This window comes from Schistocerca cancellata, chromosome 9 (assembly GCF_023864275.1).
Source record: "Schistocerca cancellata isolate TAMUIC-IGC-003103 chromosome 9, iqSchCanc2.1, whole genome shotgun sequence".
NCBI lineage: Eukaryota > Metazoa > Arthropoda > Insecta > Orthoptera > Acrididae > Schistocerca > Schistocerca cancellata.
In genome coordinates this window covers 495,148,434-495,171,055 of record NC_064634.1, presented here as the reverse complement: position 1 = coordinate 495,171,055, position 22,622 = coordinate 495,148,434, and the positions used below count along the sequence as shown (strand labels likewise).

Sequence of the window (22,622 nt, the reverse complement as noted above, 5' to 3'; positions counted from 1 at the left end):
ATAGAGTAGCACGGAGAGCTGCATCAAACCAGTCTCAGGACTGAAGACCACAACAACAATACTTTACCAACAAATCCAGCCATGAAGTATAAATGAAAAATATGATCATCTAGCACTCGTACTTTGCAAAGTAATAATACAGTGCCGTATTTTCCGAAATTCGAAGTTCACTGCCAGACCACTAGGAGCGCAAATGTCGGACCGTATCGTATCATTGGCCTTGTATTTCTGACATGTAAGAGTACTGTGCTCCATACCGCACAAAATCTGTTTTGCGCTTCTGAACGGTTACTCCAGATATATTTCTACTCTATAGTCGTAATTTATATCACACGTGCTGTAACATCAGCCTCCACAGGCCTTGGTAACTTAACTGAAATGTTTAGAATACTCTTTGATAAAACTATAAAGTGGAATTTCTTTGCCTGTATTCCTTGATCGGAGCGAATCCAATGTTATTTACACATTTTAACACGTGTTTGTTTATATAGCACGATCATCACGATGGGTAAGAAGAGGAAGTTTGAGAACAAAGAAGACGAGCACGAATTTGATCCAGTGCCCAAGCATCTTGAGGTGGCTCACGTTAAAAACCAAGAGAAGAGGTTGATTGTAATTTTAGAAGGAGCTCAACTGGAGTCTGTGAAGGTTTGTTTTTCTATTTTATCGGCGGGGTACCGTGATTATAAGTGTACGTCTGTGCTACTGAGGAATATTGTAGATTAAATAAATAAATTTTATGGTTCCCTGACATTGAATATTTACGTAAGAGATTAATGAGGCCCACAACTTTTTGACCATGTGATGTATTTGCATGGAGGGATCCACAGGTGCATGTGTCGTTGCTATTGTAATCAATGTTGGTTTGTATATAAAAACCGCATGTGATTTGTATAAATGAGGAACAAAACAGGACTTTTTTGCGCAAGATATTCGTATTTCACAAGGTCCTGTCATCAGCACCAGGCCTTACGTGCGAAGACCAATTTTGCCTCATTACCCGTCGAATATTAATACAGTTTTTTGCAAATAGGACGCTCTGGGTCCACGTTACAGGTGTTTCTGTGTTGTCCAAATCCGCCAAGGAATTTTAGATCTATTAACCCCCTGTTGCATGGAAGAGGAGAATTGCGAGTGTGTGCCGTTTGACAAAATGGACAAAGTTGCTGTTTTAGAAATAACCGTAATGCACAGTTAATAATGCTATATTGAGTGTAATCAAAGACCTGGAATGAGTCTGTCATTTTTGAAAATTTTATTTTTACTTTTTCAATTCGTGTTAGAAGTGTGTCAGCTGCAACAGGCACTTAATGGCCAGGAGTAATGGTTGTAAATTTTTGATATTTGGACGCGTTCTTTCGTGTGGTCAGCCAAGGCTAACAGAATAGATCCATTCCAAACCACCCACAGGCAATGATGAAAGTAGGGATTCGATTGGAACCCAGTTCTTCAGAATATTACCTGCAATAATTTGAACTTCTGAACTTCAGACACCTATTTCGTAAAAGACTTATTTCTGTTGCAGTAGTGAGAGGAGAAAAACTTGGTTGTTTATTTTTTTTTCTCCTTTTGAATTTTCCGTTTTGGAGCTTCTTGATTCGTGAATTAATTGTCTTAACTATTTTTGTCTCCTAAATAACCTGGACTGTAATGCAACAAACAGTGGCTGTTTACTTTACTAAAGTACTATTTGTCATGGCATATTAGTATTTGTTTTACCTTGAACTGTGTGATTGTGCTGTGAAAAGTTCAATCAAAACTGACTAACTCTTTGCCACAGGATGAAGATTTTATTGCAGGCATGGTATTGCCCTTTGGCAGAAAGCAGCAGTGATGCATTATTTGTGCAGCCAAATGAAAAAAAAGTCGAGAAATGTTTTGAGCTGAGGTCGAAACGAATACTGGATTCATTTTGGTGTCTACTTTATTAGTAACTGTCACCAGCTGAACGGATTTACTAAGTACAAAATTTTACAGTCTCTGTGTCATTCTCTTGTGTCACCCCTCATACATGACTTAGAGGAGTGAGAGGAAATTTCTATAGTAAACTGCTTCTACACTGTCAGTGAGCTGACTGGCTTTGGTGAAACTTGTTGTAGCATGTGCACCCATTTCAGACTTGAAAAATGTTGATGATATTCCAGTTGCAAAATGAGTGTGGTTAACTGTAGGTGAGGTTGGATAAAATTACCTCTCCTTGCAGATGCTCACATAAAATAATGCTGTTTTAGCAAGTGATGCAATGTCTTGTGATCTTTGGCACGAGATATGAGATGCATTAGTTTTGTACAATCTCTGTCTCTCTCTCTCTCTCTCTCTCTCTCTCTCTCTCTCTCTCTCTCTCTTCTGAGTGGCTAATTAACTAATTCTGCAAGCCATGAACCTGGTAAATTCTTGGAAGATGAGTGGAACACAAAAATAGCCTACAATGCATTGAAAGCACAGCTTGCTGTTGTTTCGTGTGATGTTGCTGTACAAGGATTGCCCCCCCCCCCCCTCACTTTTTTTGGCAGTTTTCTGCTTGTAGCGAATTCCTGGTTTCAAAGCATTCTTAATCAATGCTTTGTGTCAGCCATTACTAACTTTTCTCTATGTACTCTTTGTATATTTTGTTAATTTTAAATAATTATTTATTTTGTGCTTGTCTTTTTTTGTATACTCCGATACTAGACAATGTGTGATAGTAGGACCACCGTAAACCAAGAAATATGAATGCTAAATAAAGGTTATGGTAACAAGATTGATCTATAGCTTAGCCTGACCTCCATGTTCATGCCGGATTTAATGATTTGTATTGTAGAAAGTAAAACTGTAAGTTAAATTCAGAAAATCATGTAAACCAGGTCATCTGATACCATCCGTGTGTTTTGCACAAAGACGTCACATCAAGCATTGAGATACAATGCAAACATGATTTCAAAATGGCAACCAATAACTTTAAATGTTTCCATGGTGCAAAAATGTGAACATAAGATCTTATAAATGTTGGCACTAGCAGAACTACTGTGGGGATTTTGGGTGCGGGCAAACCAATATCTGACATCACAACTGAAAATCACAATAATACATAAGGTGCAACAATGACAGAAACATGATAAATGAAGCACAATCAGAATAAACACCTTATAACTGGTATCAGCAGCATTACATGACTTGTATAGCTCAGCTCGAAAAACCAATACCAGTACAAAAATCTTAACACAGACTGCACTAAAAAGGCCAAAAGAAAGACGCAAGACCAATACATGTAGTGAAAAATTATGAAAACTAATGAAAGATGTTGACAATCAGTTAACCGATACACCTCAACTTGAAAACCAGATGCCGATACAAAAATCCTAAAATAGATAGTATTACAAAAAGCCAAAAAGAAGACTGATACACGTAGCAAAAAGTTGCAAAAAAACTGTAGAGAGGATGTATTACCAATGTCAATTGATTTATATATAGCTCAACTTAAAATACAGATACCAGTATGGAAAGGCAAAAACTTGTGCAACAAACACGGCTTCAACGAAACAGAAGCAAACTTACCAGACACCAAATTTCTGTGAATGAGGGAGCTAGACTCATAAATATAGATAACACAAAAAATTTGAAAAAATGGTGAACTATAGTAAACTAATGTAACTCACCAAACAGTTGAAAACACAGAATGAAAACCAATCAATTACTGAACATTCAGAAACAAAAATTTTGTACATTTTATGTTCATCATAGGATAGGTAACAAAAATAGTGTGTCAGTATCACTATGACATAAAGACTGAGTCTTCGCGTCTCAGTGTTCCATGCCTAATTGAAGGTTAATTTTGGTTCCATGTTGCAAAAAATAACACAGAGAGATCACAGACCAAAATAACAAACTAAAAATCAAACCTTGTAACACAGATTGTATGCTGTATAAGAACCAAAGGAATATACCATAGGGGGAAAAAAAAGTGGATACATTTGTCACACAACCATAAGGCACAACTTAACAGTTCAAAATAAACATAAATGACACACATATAATCTGCAGAATTCAAGTAAAATGTAACCATTGTTTTCACCAGTTACTAAGATAGTGATAGGTAATATTTAATCTCTGGGTGGCTACAAACATCACACTGTAAACAAATAATGTCACACATGATGTTACAACTCAAAGCTGACAACTGGTATCAAATGCCTGAGCATTTTACCAAGTATTTTTATTTACAATATGTTCATACATAAACTGTGGAAAATTATTTTTTATTGTAAAATCATTTGGTCATTGATCACTCAAAGTATATGATAGTGTTCTGTATTTCTAACCTCGGTAACCTTTTGATTTTATATTGCCTTTGTGTTGGTACCACTATGTTTATTCTCTGTACTATACATAAATTGCTTTGTTTTACTTTTTTAGGCGGGAAATACATTTGAACTTCTAAATTGTGATGATCATGCGCATATACTCAGAAAGCACAACAGAGAACCTGGAACTTGTAGGCCAGACATCACACATCAGTGTTTACTCATGTTGCTGGATAGCCCACTCAACAGGGCTGCACTCCTTCAGGTAAATATGTTTCAGCTAATTTTCATGCTCTTCTATGACTGAAAAACAAAAGGCCCAGCAGAAGTTATGTAAAGACTACAATAGTACACTGATCATCATAAAAAGAGCTGCATCCAGAAGGACCCAACCGAAGCACTGGAAACCAGGTGGGTACGCACACACCACCAGCTATGCCGACAATTACTTTTGCACTGTTGGTTGTGCACTTGGGGAAGGTGGGTGGGGCCGTGGCGTCTTGCCTGCCAGTTGAAATAAGAGTGCCTCAAACAACCATGCTGGCCTGTACAAAAGGTAGCATCTTTCGTGTATCGACTGGATGTGAACTATTCTGAGGTCATACGTATGACAGAAGGTTACCCAGCAAGGTGAGTTTTAGAAGGCTGCATCTTGAGGCTTCAGGAGAGCTGGTAGTCATATCTTTGTAGCTCACCACATTGGTCGTACAGACACCATTGTTGCCCACTGTCGGTGGCAATGAATGCAGGAAGGCATGCGCACACAACGTGTGGGATCTTGATGTCCGACGTGCATCACAAGGAGAGAGGACTGGTGGATTATCCACCTGACAACAATAAGAGCCATGCTGTCCTGCCTTCTCGGCATCATCCCATTAGTGCTACTACCACCAGTAGGCAATTGCACAACGCGAGGCTCACTGCACACCGGTCGTTACAATGTGTGTCACTCACACCCCCACTGTACCATCCCCGACTCGCCCAATATGGGCTACGGTGGACGGGGGACCCCGCAGACTGGCTGTGGGTCACCTTTAGTTCCGGTCTCACTTGTGCCTTGGGATCAAGAGCACCAGGTCTGCAGAAGGAAGTGGCACAAAGTGCGGTTTGTGATGTCCCATCACATGTCCCACCAGCCCAGTCCTATGGTGAGGGGTGCAATATCCTACAATACCTATTCATCATTAGTGTACCTAATAAGCTCCGTGACAGCTGCACAGAGGAGGGCCTGCAACTAGTGGCTCCACCGCTTGTGAATGCCTGTGTCCCTGCCCTGTCTGCACAGGACAATGCTTGTCCTTGTACCACTACCGCCTCCAGAGTGTAGCTTACAGCTGTCGATACTCTGCCACATCCCCAGCCCCTTCCTGATCGAGAACGACCGGGTTGTCATGGAATGTCTCATTGGGACTCCACCTCCACCAAATGATATGTGGGAACTGCACTCAGATGTGGGTGACACGGGACAGAGTATCACAGGATTACATCTGAGACCAGGATAGCTCTGGCCATGACATCTGGATGCTTGTATATACAACTGTGGGGACCTCACACCATAGGACCACATAATTTTGTGGCCGTATAGCACCTTAAACGTTTATTGCTCCTTAAATGTTTGCCCTTCTAAATTGTTAGTGTAATCATTTTGCATGTGTAGTGCCACCTATCTGCTTGCCACAGTAGTAGCAGTATGCTTTGCCATTGTGGGTGAAGTTTTCTTATGACGATGAATGTATATAAACGTGCCAAAAATTGAGGACAGGCAGTGTGACAGAGTATGAATTTTGCTGAAATTTTGGATTGGCGGGCATTTAATTATGAATTGCAGAGTATTGTGTAGGTTGTGTAGATGGTGATTGTGTGGTGTCACCATCAGACACCACACTTGCTAGGTGGTAGCTTTGAATCGGCCGCGGTCCATTAGTACATGTCGGACCCGCGTGTCGCCACTGTCAGTAATTGCAGACCAAGCGCCACCACACGGCAGGTCTAGAAAGACGGACTAGTACTCACCCCAGTTGTAGGACGACTTTGCTAGCGACTACACTGACGAAGCCTTTCTCTCATTTGCCGAGAGACAGTTAGAATAGCCTTCAGCTAAGTCCATGGCTACGACCTAGCAAGGCGCCATTAACCATATCTGGAGAGAGTCTCACTTGTATCATCAAGACAAATGATGGATTAAAAGTTAAGTATCACATCAGCTATGTACTTTTCTTTATAGCATTCATTACGTATCCTGTTCCAGACTTCACGCCAGTCGGCGTGAGTTGACGCGTGCCCTTTCGGTAACCTCACCTTGTGTCTAGACTGTCTTGTCTAGACACAACAGATTGTTAATGTGCTTCATTTTGTTTTGAACTGCTGGAATAATTTAGCTCAAGGAAATGCATTTAAGTTTTAAGGTTATGTGTTGGAGGAACATAACTGAATGGAATGATACCTCTATAGCACAGGGACTGAATTACAAAGAAGGCCATTTGCTAAACCAAACTCATTCCTTGACACTTGTATGCTCTGGCTCAGTATGCGCTAGCCGGTAAACTTTACCTTCTAGCATTTTTTGTAGTAATGTGTCTTTTTCTCACGGTTGGGGCACTGTTGTGATGTGTTGCCAATGCTATCAGTAGTGACTGTGTGGAATCAGCAGTGTTTTTGAGCTGACCAAGGTATCTGGAGAAAGAATCATGAGAAATGGACATGTGACAGTTAAACTGAGAAGTATTTAAGCAGTTGTATTGATCGAGTGACATATTATTTGATGTATAAAGTTTGAGAAGGTGTATTGGTGATGTTTAGTATTTCACTTGTAGATACTGTTTTCTGCAGGAGTCAATAACCATTTTAATTTGCATGCATGCTAAAACCCTAATGTTGTGCATATTTTAAAATTGTACATTTCCTGTCCACGGTTTACAACTTCAGAAATTGCAAACAATTATACTGTGCACCACTTGTAAGCTGCCTCTCTTGCTACAAAATGTGAAGGCTATAACATCTTTTGAATGGAGACAACTTATAAACAGTTCACGCCCATCAAATGATGAAACTGTGTGGCTACTGCCTGCAGATTGCTTGTAATTAATTGTCACACAAAATGAACTAGTCGTGACATAGATCCTTTGCAGTAAAAGATAATGTCCATTCATTTAGTGTATTAAACTTCAGTCAATAAAACACTCGTAGCTATGCTCTTCTCATTCACACTGCCATAATTTGCAAACAAAAATCTACACTCCTGGAAATTGAAATAAGAACACCGTGAATTCATCGTCCCAGGAAGGGGAAACTTTATTGACACATTCCTGGGGGCAGATACATCACATGATCACACTGACAGAACCACAGGCACATAGACACAGGCAATAGAGCATGCACAATGTCGGCACTAGTACAGTGTATATCCACCTTTCGCAGCAATGCAGGCTGCTATTCTCCCATGGAGACGATCGTAGAGATGCTGGATGTAGTCCTGTGGAACGGCTTGCCATGCCATTTCCACCTGGCGCCTCAGTTGGACCAGCGTTCGTGCTGGACGTGCAGACTGCGTGAGACGACGCTTCATCCAGTCCCAAACATGCTCAATGGGGGACAGATCCGGAGATCTTGCTGGCCAGGGTAGTTGACTTACACCTTCTAGAGCACGTTGGGTGGCACGGGATACATGCGGACGTGCATTGTCCTGTTGGAACAGCAAGTTCCGTTGCCGGTCTAGGAATGGTAGAAAGATGGGTTCGATGACGGTTTGGATGTACCGTGCACTATTCAGTGTCCCCTCGACGATCACCAGTGGTGTACGGCCAGTGTAGGAGATCGCTCCCCACACCATGATGCCGGGTGTTGGCCCTGTGTGCCTCGGTCGTATGCAGTCCTGATTGTGGCGCTCACCTGCGCGGCGCCAAACACGCATACGACCATCATTGGCACCAAGGCAGAAGCGACTCTCATCGCTGAAGATGACACGTCTTCATTCGTCCCTCCATTCACGCCTGTCGCGACACCACTGGAGGCGGGCTGCACGATGTTGGGGCGTGAGCGGAAGACGGCCTAACAGTGTGCGGGACCGTAGCCTAGCTTCATGGAGACGGTTGCGAATGGTCCTCGCCAATACCCCAGGAGCAACAGTGTCCCTAATTTGCTGGGAAGTGGCGGTGCGGTCCCCTACGGCACTGCGTAGGATCCTACGGTCTTGGCGTGCTTCCGTGCGTCGCTGCGGCCCGGTCCCAGGTTGACGGGCACGTGCGCCTTCCGCCGACCGCTGGCGACAACATCGATGTACTGTGGAGACCTCACGCCCCACGTGTTGAGCAATTCGGCGGTACGTCCACCCGGCCTCCCGCATGCCCACTATACGCCCTCGCTCAAAGTCCGTCAACTGCACATACGGTTCACGTCCACGCTGTCGCGGCATGCTACCAGTGTTAAAGACTGCGATGGAGCTCCGTATGCCACGGCAAACTGGCTGACACTAACGGCGGCGGTGCACAAATGCTGCGCAGCTAGCGCCATTCGACGGCCAACACCGCGGTTCCTGGTGTGTCCGCTGTGCCGTGCGTGTGATCATTGCTTGTACAGCCCTCTCGCAGTGTCCGGAGCAAGTATGGTGGGTCTGACACATCGGTGTCAATGTGTTCTTTTTTCCATTTCCAGGAGTGTATTTATTCCAGAGAAACCACTGTTTGTTCAGTACAAAGCTGAATGTAAATGTAGTAAGGTCAATGTAAAAATTCCACATTCCAGTGTCCATGCTAAAAATGAATATTTACATGATTTGCAAGAGTTAACACCTCGTCCTAGAAATTTACTTCAGCTCAACGCAAAAGACTCCCAAATTTACATTTTCTTATTAATCTGTAGACGCCAGATAATGTGCTACAACGGTATAACTGCTTAAATGCTGCCCATTTTAACTGTCACTTGTTTATTTCCTACAATTCTCTCTCCAGATGGTAACACGGCAGACCTAAAACCACTACTCATTCTGCTCTTCCCCTGCTGAAGCACTGATGGCACGACACAGCAATGCCCCATCCATTAGATAATATGTGGAAAAGTGAAAAATGTTTGAGGGTAAGGATCACTGACTAGTGCGTTTTAAGCCAAATGCACTCAAGAATGCTGTACTCTTACAAAATTGATTAACTGTACAGTTTCCCTTACTATGCATACCCAGAATAGGTCGCAAATAATGTAGCTCTGCTTTGGGGATTAGCTGATCCTCTGAGCAGGTTCTCAGTTTACTTCTAAATTGATCATGAAGCATTTTCATATGTACCTAGTGACCAGCTTCGATTTAAGAACTGTCTTAAGTAATGCTGTTGATAAAGTAACAGATTGTGCTAAGTATCAGTTGAGGCTGTAAATATCTTATTGACTGTGGACATGTAGCACTGTAGTTGGTTACTGAACCAAAAGCAGTGACCTAGTGTTAATAAAAGGCAACTGGACTGTTTTAAGATCAGTTTTTGTTAATTAGCCACTGTACATTCTTAGATACCATGTCTAAAATTATATTCATACCTCTACTGCACTGTTTTATCTTCGCAATTTGATCAAATGCTAGTTTTAACCTCTGTTGTTCTTTAAGGTGATGGAGATCAGGTCGCAGTCCTTACTTAGACGATAAGGTTGATAGTGTTTTCCACAATTTTAATTTCATTGGATTCTTCAGTGATTGATCTGACATTAGAAACTGTTGTCACATTTGTGGATTTCTATTGCCTCCGTCAATTAATGGGCATGGTAGCTCTTCTCCGCAGTGAGAACTTCTGCGCTGTGGAATTTTATTATGTGGCCAGTCTCACACAGCACTATGGCCCAACCTGAGGTACTGTTTTGGTGATCCTGGTGTTGATGGATCCTCCTATCATACCCCCAGACGCTTTACCAGAAGTACATGGTGTGTGGTATATTTATGAATCGCAGTTCAGTTCTTTTTGTCCTGTGTCAATCTGAGGCACTCTTCAATCACCTCAGTTGGTTTGTAAAAGGTCTTTACTCATGTTCGCGCTATGTACGACCGATTCTGTGTGTCATCCTGGAAATGTATGGCAGAGAGCCATACACGTTAATTCTTCCAGTGTGTCACTTCGCCAAGTGGTAAGTTTCATGACACTTGTTATGAAATGGGTGGAGTACCCAATGCTCCACAGAATACTTTCCATGTTACAAGCATACAACGTCTGTCTAAAAAGTATCCAACCTTCTATTTTCCCACGCAAAATAGACGATAGCGTGGTGCCACTGTACACAGTAAAGGAAGAGATCTTTATGTGCATGTGTGAATTTTGTCCCTGCTCTCCAGCATGTCAGTCGCTGCCTGTTGGTCACCGAGTGAGGTGCTACACAACGTGTTCATCGGATTACCGATTCTCTCAAGATGACTGAATGTATTGAGCAAAGATACTGAATCACATTTTGTGAAAAGCTTGGTGATTCTCAAAGTGAAAAATTCGTAAGACTCAGAAGGTGTTTGGAGAAGATGCGATAGGTGTAACACAAATTAAGGAGTGGTTCAAGTGATCCAAAAATGGCCGCACATCGGCAGAGAGTAACCAGCGTTCTGGCAGGCCCCAAATTGCTCGGAGTGCAGCTGTTGTTGAGAGGGTGCAAAATTTGGTCATGGAAGATGATTGTTTGACCATGTGGGAGACTGCCCAAGAGGTTAGAGTGAATGAAGATTCTGTACATGCAATTTTGGGCAATGTTTTGAACATGCATCGAGTGGCTGCGAAATTCGTGCCCAAGTTGTTGTCGCCAGAACAAAAAGACCTCCGTTTTGAGGTTGCTCAGGACCTTCTGGGCCCCACCAACACTGATCCTGGGTTTCTGAACACCGTGATAACTGGAGATGAGTCATGAGTGTATGGGTATGACCCAAAATGACAGTCGTCGCAATGGAAGCATCCTTAGTCTCCGAGGCCGAAGAAAGTGCGGCAGGTGCGTAGCAAAATCGAGGTGATGCCAACTGTCTTCTTTGATGTCTGTGGATTTGTGCATCACGAAAATGCATCGGAAGGACAAACAGAGACAAAGGAGTGTTATCAAGATGATGTCCGTGACGCAGTTCGGCGCAAAAGACCAGACGTGTACGGCAAAAAAATGGCAACTGCATCACAACAATGCCCCCGCACATTCATCCCACTTGATCCAAAATTTCTTGGCCAAACATGGAATTACAGCCATTCGCCAACCTCCCTACTCTGCAGACATGGCTCCTTGCAACTTCTGGTTGTTTCCATAATTGAAGACGCCACTGAAAGGATCCCGTTTTGAGAGTAGAGAAGAGATACTTTTTAGACAGGCCTCTTATTAACCACCCCTCTTTTATGACTCGGCTGATGATTTGGTAATTTGTGTAGTTATTGGTCAATTAGCGTCAGTTTTGATACATGCTGTGTCCAGGTACTTGCCATTTCTTGTAACCAGCATATCTAGAAAGGGCAGCTATTCGTCCTTTTCTGCCTCTGTAGTAAATTTTACATTAGCAAGGAGACTGTTTGTAATCTTAGGAAGTTACCATGACTCTAGATGATGGTGTCGTTTACATACGTTTACTACACCTTAGATTTACCAGGTAACCAGTCCAGTGCCTTTTGAAATGCTCTGGAAACTGGTCACCATTGGACTATCTATGATGATGCCTTTCAGCTGTTTGTAGATATCACTATTCCACATGAAATAACCATTCCACATGAACTAGCTTGTGGTAAAACATGCGGGTAAGAGCTTACTGTTGTCATATCGAAAAATTAATCCTGAAATCTGCATGCTCAATCACCACTGGTGAGGCGTGTTGTTCGTATGACATAATGGAACGAGCTTTTCTTTGTGAGCAAATTCACGCAACATGGATAGTCTTGGTAAGAACCGATGAGGAACATTTTCTATCAACTAAGTGGCAGCGTTGAGTGAGAAAACTGTGATGAGATTAGTAGCATCACTCACAGGAACATTCAGAACAAACTTGACTGTTGCTCTGAGGGACAGAAGAACGAGTTTGCACGATACAGAAACCAGATTGACAGGTCGATTCCGAAAGTGGGTTGTCACACATGTTGGTCAACCTCAGTGAAGGACCGTTGACCTCAGAGGAGCAGTCTGTCCATCCGAAAGGGGGAATTTTGCCATTGTCCTAGAACTTTACCTACGGAGGATATCATTGCTAACTCTGAAGCAGCCCTCCACATCCTTTCTTATGAAAAACCTGAGTAAATTCACACTGAAACCACCAGGATACTGTGCCGAACAAACCACCAGTTTGCAAACTGAAAAAAGAAGAGTTACAAGCAATCAAGAGCCTTAATGTCAACAAGAGTGTATTGGTGCTATCTGCCAATGAAGGAAATATGACCATTGTAATGAAGACCAAAGATTGTGAGCAGAAGGTTTGGGACCTGTTAGATTCAATAACATACCTAAAGCTAAGCATGGATGCAATACAGCAGATCACATGCAACATGAAGCAGTTAATCAAGGAATTTTCTCTCTTGGCAGACATGTAGAGAAACCTGTGCTACACAAAAGCCTCACCATCTCAGCTGTATAGATTACCAAAACTCCATAACGCCAACCGTAAGCACTCGTGGCTCATCAAAGTATAAACTGGTGCAATACTTGGCCCCTCTGCTTCAGTTGCACACTGGAAAGACTGACACTTACATAAAGAACTCTGGACATTTCATTGAGAAGCTGAAGAAACTAAAACGTGGACCAAAGGACATTCTGATCAGCTGCAATGTTTTCTTTGTTTACCAAAGTGCCACTCAGTGATTCTCTAGAGTATATTGGTTCCATTCTCCCCTAAGATATCACCAGTGTTTTCCAGCATGTCTCAGGAGGAGCTATTTCATTTTGTTGTGGTCTTCAGTCCTGAGACTGGTTTGATGCAGCTCTCCATGCTACTCTATCCTGTGCAAGCTGCTTCATCCCCCAGTATGTACTGCAGCATACATCCTTCTGAATCTGCTTAGTGTATTCATCTCTTGGTCTCCCTCTACGATTTTTACCCTCCACACTGCCCTCCAGTACTAAATTGGTGATCCCTTGATGTCTCAGAACATGTGCTACCAACCAATCCCTTCTTCTAGTCAAGTTGTGCCACAAACTCCTCTTCTTCCCAATTCCATTCAATACCTCCTCATTAGTTATGTGATCTACTCATCTAACCTTCAGCATTCTTCTGTATCACCACATTTCAAAAGCTTCTATTCTCTTCTTGTCCAAACTGTGGCGGTGGAAGAATATTTTAAATTAGTTACATTACTTAAATTAGTTTATACCTAAGTCTTGGCCTCTGAAACTTTGTATTACACTTTTCACAGAGTTTTAGTGGTCTGAAGATGATTGTACCATGATTGGAACATGTGTCTTGATTAATAAGTTTTAAATTTTAACCACTTACATGCAGTTCTAGGCTGATTTTATTTAAAAGCTTTTATGATGTATTTTGATTTTGATTACTGTTTTCCCAGGAACAATGTTCAAAAAGAGGTTTAGATATAGTTTGAGAGAGAGCTTTGTAAGATTGGAGCATAGTCTGGCTTCACAGAATAAACCTATCACTCTGCTGCATAGATTGTGCCACTGTGAAAATTCTGTGCATTTAGTTGTCTCTCTGTTTTCCAGCAAGAGAGGGTTTGAGTTGGAGTTCCAGATTTGTGCACAAATTTAATCTCTCCGGAAGATGCAACACTGTTTTAGTTTGTATATTTATCAATTTGTGATCAAGTTGACACTCAGGCTTAATGAACATTGCATGCACGAGAAAATTGTAATTTATGAGGATTAAAAATTATCTTGTGGTAGCTTGTACTAAGTGTTACTAAGTTTTTGAACAGTGATCTTTTTTGACTGTAGGTGTACGTGCATACAGAGAAGAATGTTCTGATAGAAGTAAATCCACAGACGAGAATACCCAGGACATTCAAGAGATTTGCTGGTTTGATGGGTAAGCTACACGTGTTCTGTCTTGTTTTCTACTCAGTAATTTGATTGAAATGTTTCACATTTCAGTATGTTAGTCGCAATTTTATTCCTGTGTTTTTTGCTATCTTGTGACACACTGTTGGTATGAAACTATGAAACTCTTTTGCTTCTCGAATATTCTGACAATGTTGTGCGACACGAGTATTCCAACTACATCACTGTTCACATGAAATCTGTAATTGCACACAATCGTTCGTGGAGGGCTGTGTATAAAAGTTATGCACTATTGTATAAAAGTTATAAAGTACTCACACAAAAGTTACAGTGGTCTCAAGAGGAAGATAGGAAAAGAAAAGTGTCAATTTCGTCGTTCCCCAGAAAACTGATTGCTATCTCAGCCATAGTCTATATGAGAAACCCACCAGAACAGAGATTGGTTTGAAGACCATAGTTCAGAGCTTTTCAAACTTCTCACAGTGACATCCTTCTAACACGTACAGTTTCACTAGACACCCTTTCACTAACATCAGTAAGACAGATTCTGTTGTAACAAATGATATTTTAAAGAAATTTTAATTTTTATATTTGATTTGTAAATACAATACACTTATTGAAGAGAAGGTTGTTTTTTATTATTCTGTCACAAGTTTTTCGTTTATGTTACATTCTGAATTTACTATTCTCACAACACCTTTGATGCTACCACTTGACACCCTGAGGTATCAGGACACCCAATGTGGTAAGCTCTGCCATAATTGTTGAAAGTTCTTGTGTTCCAAAAAAAGGTCACTTGCCGTGTCTAAACATGGCTTGACTGATGTGAATGATAAGGACCTATTTAAACAACATTTAACAGAGAATGCTTTAATTGCACACATTCTCATCCAGCATACTTGTTATGAAATAGATCAAAGGATAGTTGCTACAACTCTACAGTACCATGAAAATACAGGGAACATAAATACAGTAGAAGCCTGGTATGATGCAGTTGTCAGGGGACGTGCTTTACTGCCGCGTTATGGAGTACACACAATGTATCGAGAGTAAGCCGTGTAATGACAAACTTTGTGTGGAAAAGTAGCACATAATGTGATATTATATTTCTTTAAATTTAATGAACATTAGAATTAAAACATTTCAGAAACTTACCAAATAGGGTACAGCAATTAGACAAACTTCTTTCAAACATTGACCAAACAATAACACAACTTTCAATACAGTATATAAAGTGTGCTTTTAAATACAGTACAATAATTTATAACAGTGCCTGTGAGCCACAGTACGTTCTTATTATACTCCTTTAAAGAAGTTCGCTAGCTTTCTTTGGCAGATCATTTCACACAGTTTCTCTAGTGCATATTGTTTTATGCTCATCAGGTGCAAAAACTCAATTTGATTTGAATCACTTTATTGCTCTATGCACATAATCATTTTATTTATAGTATCCAATAATGGGAACGTCATCTAATATTTTCTTCAAAGCTTTATCATCCTCATCCTCAACTGCTTCACTATTGTAATTTCAAACAGCATCAATAATGTCCTTGTCAGCTACAATCTGGCCAATTGGTGAAAAGCTCACGACATCTGAGCATTTTTTAAATATGTGTAAGTGACTTGAAATAATATATTTAAAAAGAAAGATGATGAGACTTACCCAACAAAAGCGCTGGCAGGTCGATAGACACACAAATAAACACAAACATACACACAAAACTCTAGCTTTCGCAACCAAAGGTTGCCTCGTCAGGAAAGAGGGAAGGAGAAGGAAAGACAAAAGGATATGGGTTTTAAGGGAGAGGGTAAGGAGTCATTCCAATCCCGGGAGCGGAAAGACTTACCTTAGGGGGAAAAAAGGACAGGTATACACTCGCACACACACACATATCCATCCATACATACAAGACACAAGCAGACATGTCTGCTTGTGTCTTGTATGTATGGATGGATATGTGTGTGTGTGCGAGTGTATACCTGTCCTTTTTTCCCCCTAAGGTAAGTCTTTCCGCTCCCGGGATTGGAATGACTCCTTACCCTCTCCCTTAAAACCCATATCCTTTTGTCTTTCCTTCTCCTTCCCTCTTTCCTGACGAGGCAACCTTTGGTTGCGAAAGCTAGAGTTTTGTGTGTATGTTTGTGTTTATTTGTGTGTCTATCGACCTGCCAGCGCTTTTGTTGGGTAAGTCTCATCATCTTTCTTTTTAAATATATTTTTCCCACGTGGAATGTTTCCCTCTATTATATTCATGACTTGAAATAATGATATATTTATATATTTGAAATATGTTGGGCATTTACTTTTACGTATACAAAGAGGTTTCAGCTTACGACTGCCCAATTTATTTGCAGTAAAGAACAGGGTTATTTGATCTTTATTCATTTTCAAACCCAACTTATTTCTTTATTTTTTTTTTCCTTTTTTATGTTTAGAGGGTTCTGGTTGGAAGCAGACAATATTAAAGCACAGTTTCATCACAATTAAACACTTGATCGCCATTTAAATTTTTATGTACTGTTACTTTGTGTAGAATTTCAGGAAACTGTAAAGCAGATTCACTGTTGCAAGACCTTGCTTCTCCTTCAGTGGTTGCTTGGCAAATTCCATCTTTAACTTGTTCAGTGGTCATTTGGCAGACTCTGTGGTGAAAGTTCCATCTTGAAAATCATCCATTGGAAGCCATATAATCTTTGGTTTACATGAGAACAAAGTGAATTTTTTCAGCCTGGGCTTTAATAATTGACCCAGAAAGTGGCACACCTTCACTAACAAAGGCATTTGTCAAGTTAATTGTCTTTTCCTAGTGTAGCCCTTTTTCTGTTCATTCCCACATTACTTTCAACTGTGTTAACAGAACTTCAAGTTCATTTTCTTCTTACACTCATCATCTGATTGTTCCTTCAGATACACTATAATCACATGATAAATTTGCTTAAATTTCACCTTCTTCGCACGATCAAGAATTTTTAGCTTATCACTCACACAAATGCCTTCCGTTTCTGTGACTAAATAACAAGCACACAGAAATCTAGCCAATGAATGAATAATTTATGATCCACATGATGGCTGTGCTCTCTTCATTCATTTCCAAGCACTGTTACACAGTCACTTTGTTGATTGCGTCACAGTGTTAACAGTGAGATGTGTATTCTAAGCTTCTGTCCAGCTACACTCCTCATATGTTGATAAGACAAACTAAAGATTGAGTTTAATTATGTCCATCTATTTTGGTTATTGTTTAAAGAGCTTGGAGGTTGCAGCAGTAAATCGTACTGCAGAAAGGCTACATCAGACTGTTATAAGATTTTTTCAAGTTCATAAGATATACCGAGAGTGCAGAAATCATTCATAAACTATATTTTATTTTGGGGAACATACTTTATACTGTGTTATATCTGAACCTGCAGTATATTGGCCCACAGTAGTTTGAGCTTCTACTTTATGAACATTACACGTAAGCTCATAGGTTTAGATATAAGCCACACCCTTTATTATTGAGGGTGTCACTCTCTAGACATGTTTATGTTGTAATGTAGATAAATTATACAGAAATACCGACCTGTTTGCTGACATGTATGTGTTCCTTTCAGTCAGTATTTTCGTCACTCTCCTCACTAAGTAACTGAAGTGTTTATCCTGGGATTTGGACACGCAGCACTTATTCAGCTTTTTAATGATAAAATATGGTGACAGTTTATGGCACAAAGGGAGAATCCACTCGTATGTAAAGCTGAGTGGTGGTTTTTTAATCATACCATATGGAATGAGGGAATGATGCACTTTTAAAAACCAAACAGAGCAGCGTTTTTAGAGCTGTTCTACAAATGGATTTTTTTTATCATATCAAGCACCTGCAGTACTGAAGACATATATCCAGATGTAATGGCTAAGTCTGCCTTTGGCCCAGTAGCTTTATTCTGTATATGTGAAGTGGTCTTTAAAGGCATCCAACCCTGATGTAGCTGGCCAGTGCGATAGATCTGCAGTATTTAGCCATTCATTAATTCGATGGGGGGGGGGGGGGGGGGGGAGGGAGGGAGTAGATTTGCTCTTACATGGGCACATTTTTTTAAAATTGTTTATGTATTTCCTTTTTTGAGCAAGAATAAGTTGTATGAAATTTGGGCTTGGTAGGATAATGTGAAAGGTGCCTCTGGCCCCTCAAAATTGTAAAATGCAAACAGAAAAGAAGCCCTCCAGCTTTACTTACTTCTGCATGGCAAACTCATTCATTACCTAATGTAGTCAGTTTCCTTCAGTCTCCTTAACTGAATGTGTTTTGATATCTTCTTTGGCATTGATCAAGTAATGGGATGAGTCAGTGGCCACGGCACAAGGAGCAAGAAGGCAGCGTGGCACAAGGAGCAAGAAGGCAGCGTGGACTGAGCCGTGCCCCTTTATGACCTGACGCGATCCACACCAGGGAATTTAACAGTTGTTGTAAGAGCAATATTTTCATCTCCTGTTCACTTATGGGAGGAAATTCATTTACTCGGGCATTATCACAATTTTTACTCAGTATCCCTCAAGTAACGTAGGAAAGTGTCAGTTGCTGCGCTGCCAGGTAAGGTGTATCATCAATCTAGTCTATAAGGCTGCCTCGTCATTGTTGAGCAGTGCAGGTTTGTACGAAGTTGTCCAAAATTTGAAGCTCTCCATTGAGTATGAGGAACTCCTCTTTGACGGGCTGTGTCAGTTGCTGATGCAATATTTCAGACACTGAGCCTGTGTGCTGGCAGCACGGTTTCAGTTTAACCAGCACCACAAGCACCATGGGCAGTCGTACAAAGGCCAGATTGCTGATTTGCAGAGTCTCTTATGTGAGTGTCAATTTTATTGTTCCAAATGTGCTGCTTCTTATTTGGACTTGCTAATTTGAGACTTGATTGTCCTGTCAGCACCCGATACCAAAGTTGAGATTAGGGCATCAATTTCATGTGACCCTTCTTTAGGTGAAGCTACCAGATTGCGGGCTTGTGTGAGCTGACAGTGGCAGTGAGAGATATCCTTTCTGATAATTGCAGTTGGCTGAGTTAGGTGTGCATGATAAACTGTACCTGGCGCCCCATGGGGGGGAACCCATGTGGCCTCCACCTCCCACCGAGTCGCTGTATGTTGATGCCTCTGACAGTTCTGCCACAGAATTGTGCTGTTGCCCACTTTTGCCTGTGCCGAGCTCGGCAGTTTCACATCAATTGTGGCAACCGTAATTCCCTCTTGCGACAGTTTTCAGGTCCCTGACATCATTCTCCTTCCGCTCGACATGTGAACCAGCGGCCTTGACCCAGTTGTCATTTCTTGAATGTCATCGAGATTCCCTGCATGTGGAAGCCACATGTGGTGTATGCCACTGGATAGGCCATTTGGCAACTGTTCACGACAGTTGGTGATCCGTGAGTCAGTTATCGGACACCCCTGTGTTTTCACTGAACTGTGGGAGCATCCCTACTGCCCCACACAGATCATCCCAGCATATTTTGCTTATGTTTGTGGAAGGGCAGCCAGTCGAATTTCGAGTTGACACTGGAGTAATGGTCAGCGTCATTAATTTAGATGCATACAGGCCCTTGGAGTGTTGGAGAGTTGCAATGGCTGCTTGTCATGTGTCCTATAACAAAACAGTTCATTCATTTACAGGGACGATTCTCCATCCTTGTGCATTACAAGAATGTGGAGTAACAACTTACATTGTTAGTGCTCAGTTCACAGATGGCACAGTATATTTATGGGCTGGACACCTGTTCTGTCTTCAGTTTCCAGATTGTTGACAAAGTGCATTTAGTATCTGAATCCATTCCCTTTTACTATTTGCACTCCTTGCTGTGGCCATGTGGCACACTGTTTAAGAATACTTTAGGCCAGGCTGGAAATTTCCCTGCATGTTTCTCTTAAACCGTTGATGGTACCTAAATTTCATAATCCTGCCCAGTTCCCTTCGCCATGAGTGACAAGGTAAAGGCTGAGTTGCACATTGGTAAGATTGAGATAGCCTTTATTCTATTTCATCACATCAGTGGGTCACCCATTTGGTGGTGATTCGAAAACGTGATGGTGCCGTGGATCTTTGTGGTGAATTTAAATAGAGGGTGCACATTGTGTCACTTATTCTTATTCAGCTCCCTAGTCAGCGGAGTTGTTGGTAAAGTTGTTGGGGGGTGGGCGGAGATCAGTATTTTTCATGCATTGACTTGTGTGATGCATACCTGCAATTGCCGTCAGACTCATCTTATGAAATTTCCTGGTTCTCAACACCCCTTTAGGATCTTTACAGGTTAATTGCTTTCCTTTCGGACTCTTGTCTGCACAGGGAATTTATCAACAACATTTGGAGGAGCCGATTCAAGATGTTCCCTGTTGCATCAATTACCTTTACGACATCTGGGTAACAGGAGCTTTCAGAGATGAGCATTTACAAGGCTTTCAGTCAAATTTCGAATGCTGCGTGAAAAGTAACCTTCATTGCAAACTGGAAAAAATGGAATTCTTTCTCTCCGAAGCTACCTTTTTTGGGACATGCACTTAACAAAGGTGGCCTTGCGCTGATGTGTGACTACATAAAAGAAGTCATCAGCCTGATAGCACCCAAGAACCTGAAGGCACTCCAGCCTTTTTGTAAGAATTCTAATTATTTTCAATTCATTCCCCGGGTCACGCATATCAGCCCAACTCGTAACTGGCTTTGCCAAAAGGGTGTTGAGTTTGTTTGATCTGCAGATTGTCAGTGAGCTTTTCAGTCCCTCAAGTGGTGTATGTGCAATGCTGCCTGTGTTGTGGCTTTTAACCTTAGCCCATGATGCGTCCCAGTATGGCGTTGGTGCAGTCCTGTCCGATCGGAACTTGGACAGCTCCGAATAGCCTATCACCTATGCATCAGACACACTTTCAGCCATGCCACTTAATTATTCACAAGTGGAAAAGGAGACACTAGCTATTATTTTCAGCATTAAAAAGTTTCATGTTTTCTTGTATGGGGTGATATTCCTCTTCATATCAACCATGAGCTGCCGGTTTCCGTATTTAGCCCTCATTCCATGCTGCATGATAGGACTACCCACTGGTTGCAGAAATGGGCCCTCTTTCTCAGTAACTTTTGCGACAACATTTATCACTCCACCGCCCTTCGTGCCAATGCTGTTGTATCGTGGCCGCTGGTGGGCCCCAATGCTGAATTTGATCGGCAGGAGGCTCTCGTGTCCTCATTGGATGGTGCCTTGCAGCAAACTGTGGTGGATTTTCCGTTGACAGCATGAGGCTGTAACCAAAACAGCTGCTAATCTGCTTTTCCAGAAAAATTGTTTCGGCAAATGAGATGGGTTGGCCAGAGCCTGTATCTTTTTTCTGCTATGCAATTGACTCGACATTGTCGGGGGGGCGACACATACTTGACACATACTTGACACATACTTGACACATACTTGACACATACTTGACACATACTTGACACATACTTGACACATACTTGACACATACTTGACACATACTTGACACATACTTGACACAGGAAAGCTATGATGTCGAGTGGTGGCCCCCTGCCATTGTGCCCTCGCATACTCCAGTTGCTGCACGCATCGCACTTGGTACACCTCACACTGAGGCATTGGCGTAACATCACGTGTGTACTGACCCGCGATCGATTGTGGCATCGTAAGTCTGGTGAAGGGGTTGTCGGTAGTCCATGCATTGTCCAGTTTCCCATACATAGTCGAACTGCTCTCCACATCTTCAGCTGCCTCATGTCTGGTAATGGTAGGAAATTTATCGTGGGAGTAAGAAGACTTTTGCATTTGTAACAGTATCTGGCATCTGACTACCACCTCGTTTCACTCGGCTTCTAACTCGGAGGTGGAGTGCACCGTGCGGACAGTCAAGATCCAAATGAAGGTCAGTATCTGTGTCTTCCTACAATGGTGTGTTGTCAGTTTTTTTGGCTATGTACCGAACGTCGCCAGTCAGTGGGTGCAGTGCAGTCTGGCAGAACATTTGCACGGGTGCTGGCCACAGTGTTTCCTTGCTTTGTCGCATCCTGAGTCGTGTGCCACAAACCACCGTGGCCTGCTGCATTTTTTGGGGCTGCCAGGTCGGCAGGGTGGCTGTGAGGTCTCGTGGTGAGTGTCAGAGTTCAGCAGCTGTTTGTGCTGGGTGCCAGTATGGAGAAGCTGACTCATTGTGCAAAACAGTTGTGCCCATGCCCTGTCAGGTCATTATCACTGCAGTCTTCTGGTCAGTCAGGTGGTATGATCGGTCGTAACATTCTTTCAAGTGCAGGCTCCCACTTGCAGCTGCATGCTTCCCTGTTGCCGTCTCCTCTACTGTCCTCCCATTGTCTGCAGTCTTGGTCCCCACTGAGACTTGCACCTGTGCCTGCCAATGTGGAGTGTATAGGTTTTCGTCCTTCATCCATCCTCCTCCTCCTCCTC

At 41.9% G+C, this 22,622-nt stretch overlaps 1 protein-coding gene across 1 annotated transcript in view; it reads left to right on the top strand.

Moving 5' to 3' along the window:
• Positions 1–417: 417 nt before the first annotated feature.
• LOC126100206 (ribosomal RNA small subunit methyltransferase NEP1) overlaps positions 418–22,622 on the top strand; it is a 46,974-nt gene continuing 24,769 nt past the window's right edge. The window contains exons 1-3 of the mRNA XM_049910767.1: positions 418–648; positions 4,393–4,545; positions 14,139–14,229. Coding sequence (XP_049766724.1) covers positions 505–648; positions 4,393–4,545; positions 14,139–14,229 — 388 coding nt within the window. The 5' untranslated portion in view covers positions 418–504. The remainder of the gene's footprint in view (positions 649–4,392; positions 4,546–14,138; positions 14,230–22,622) is intronic.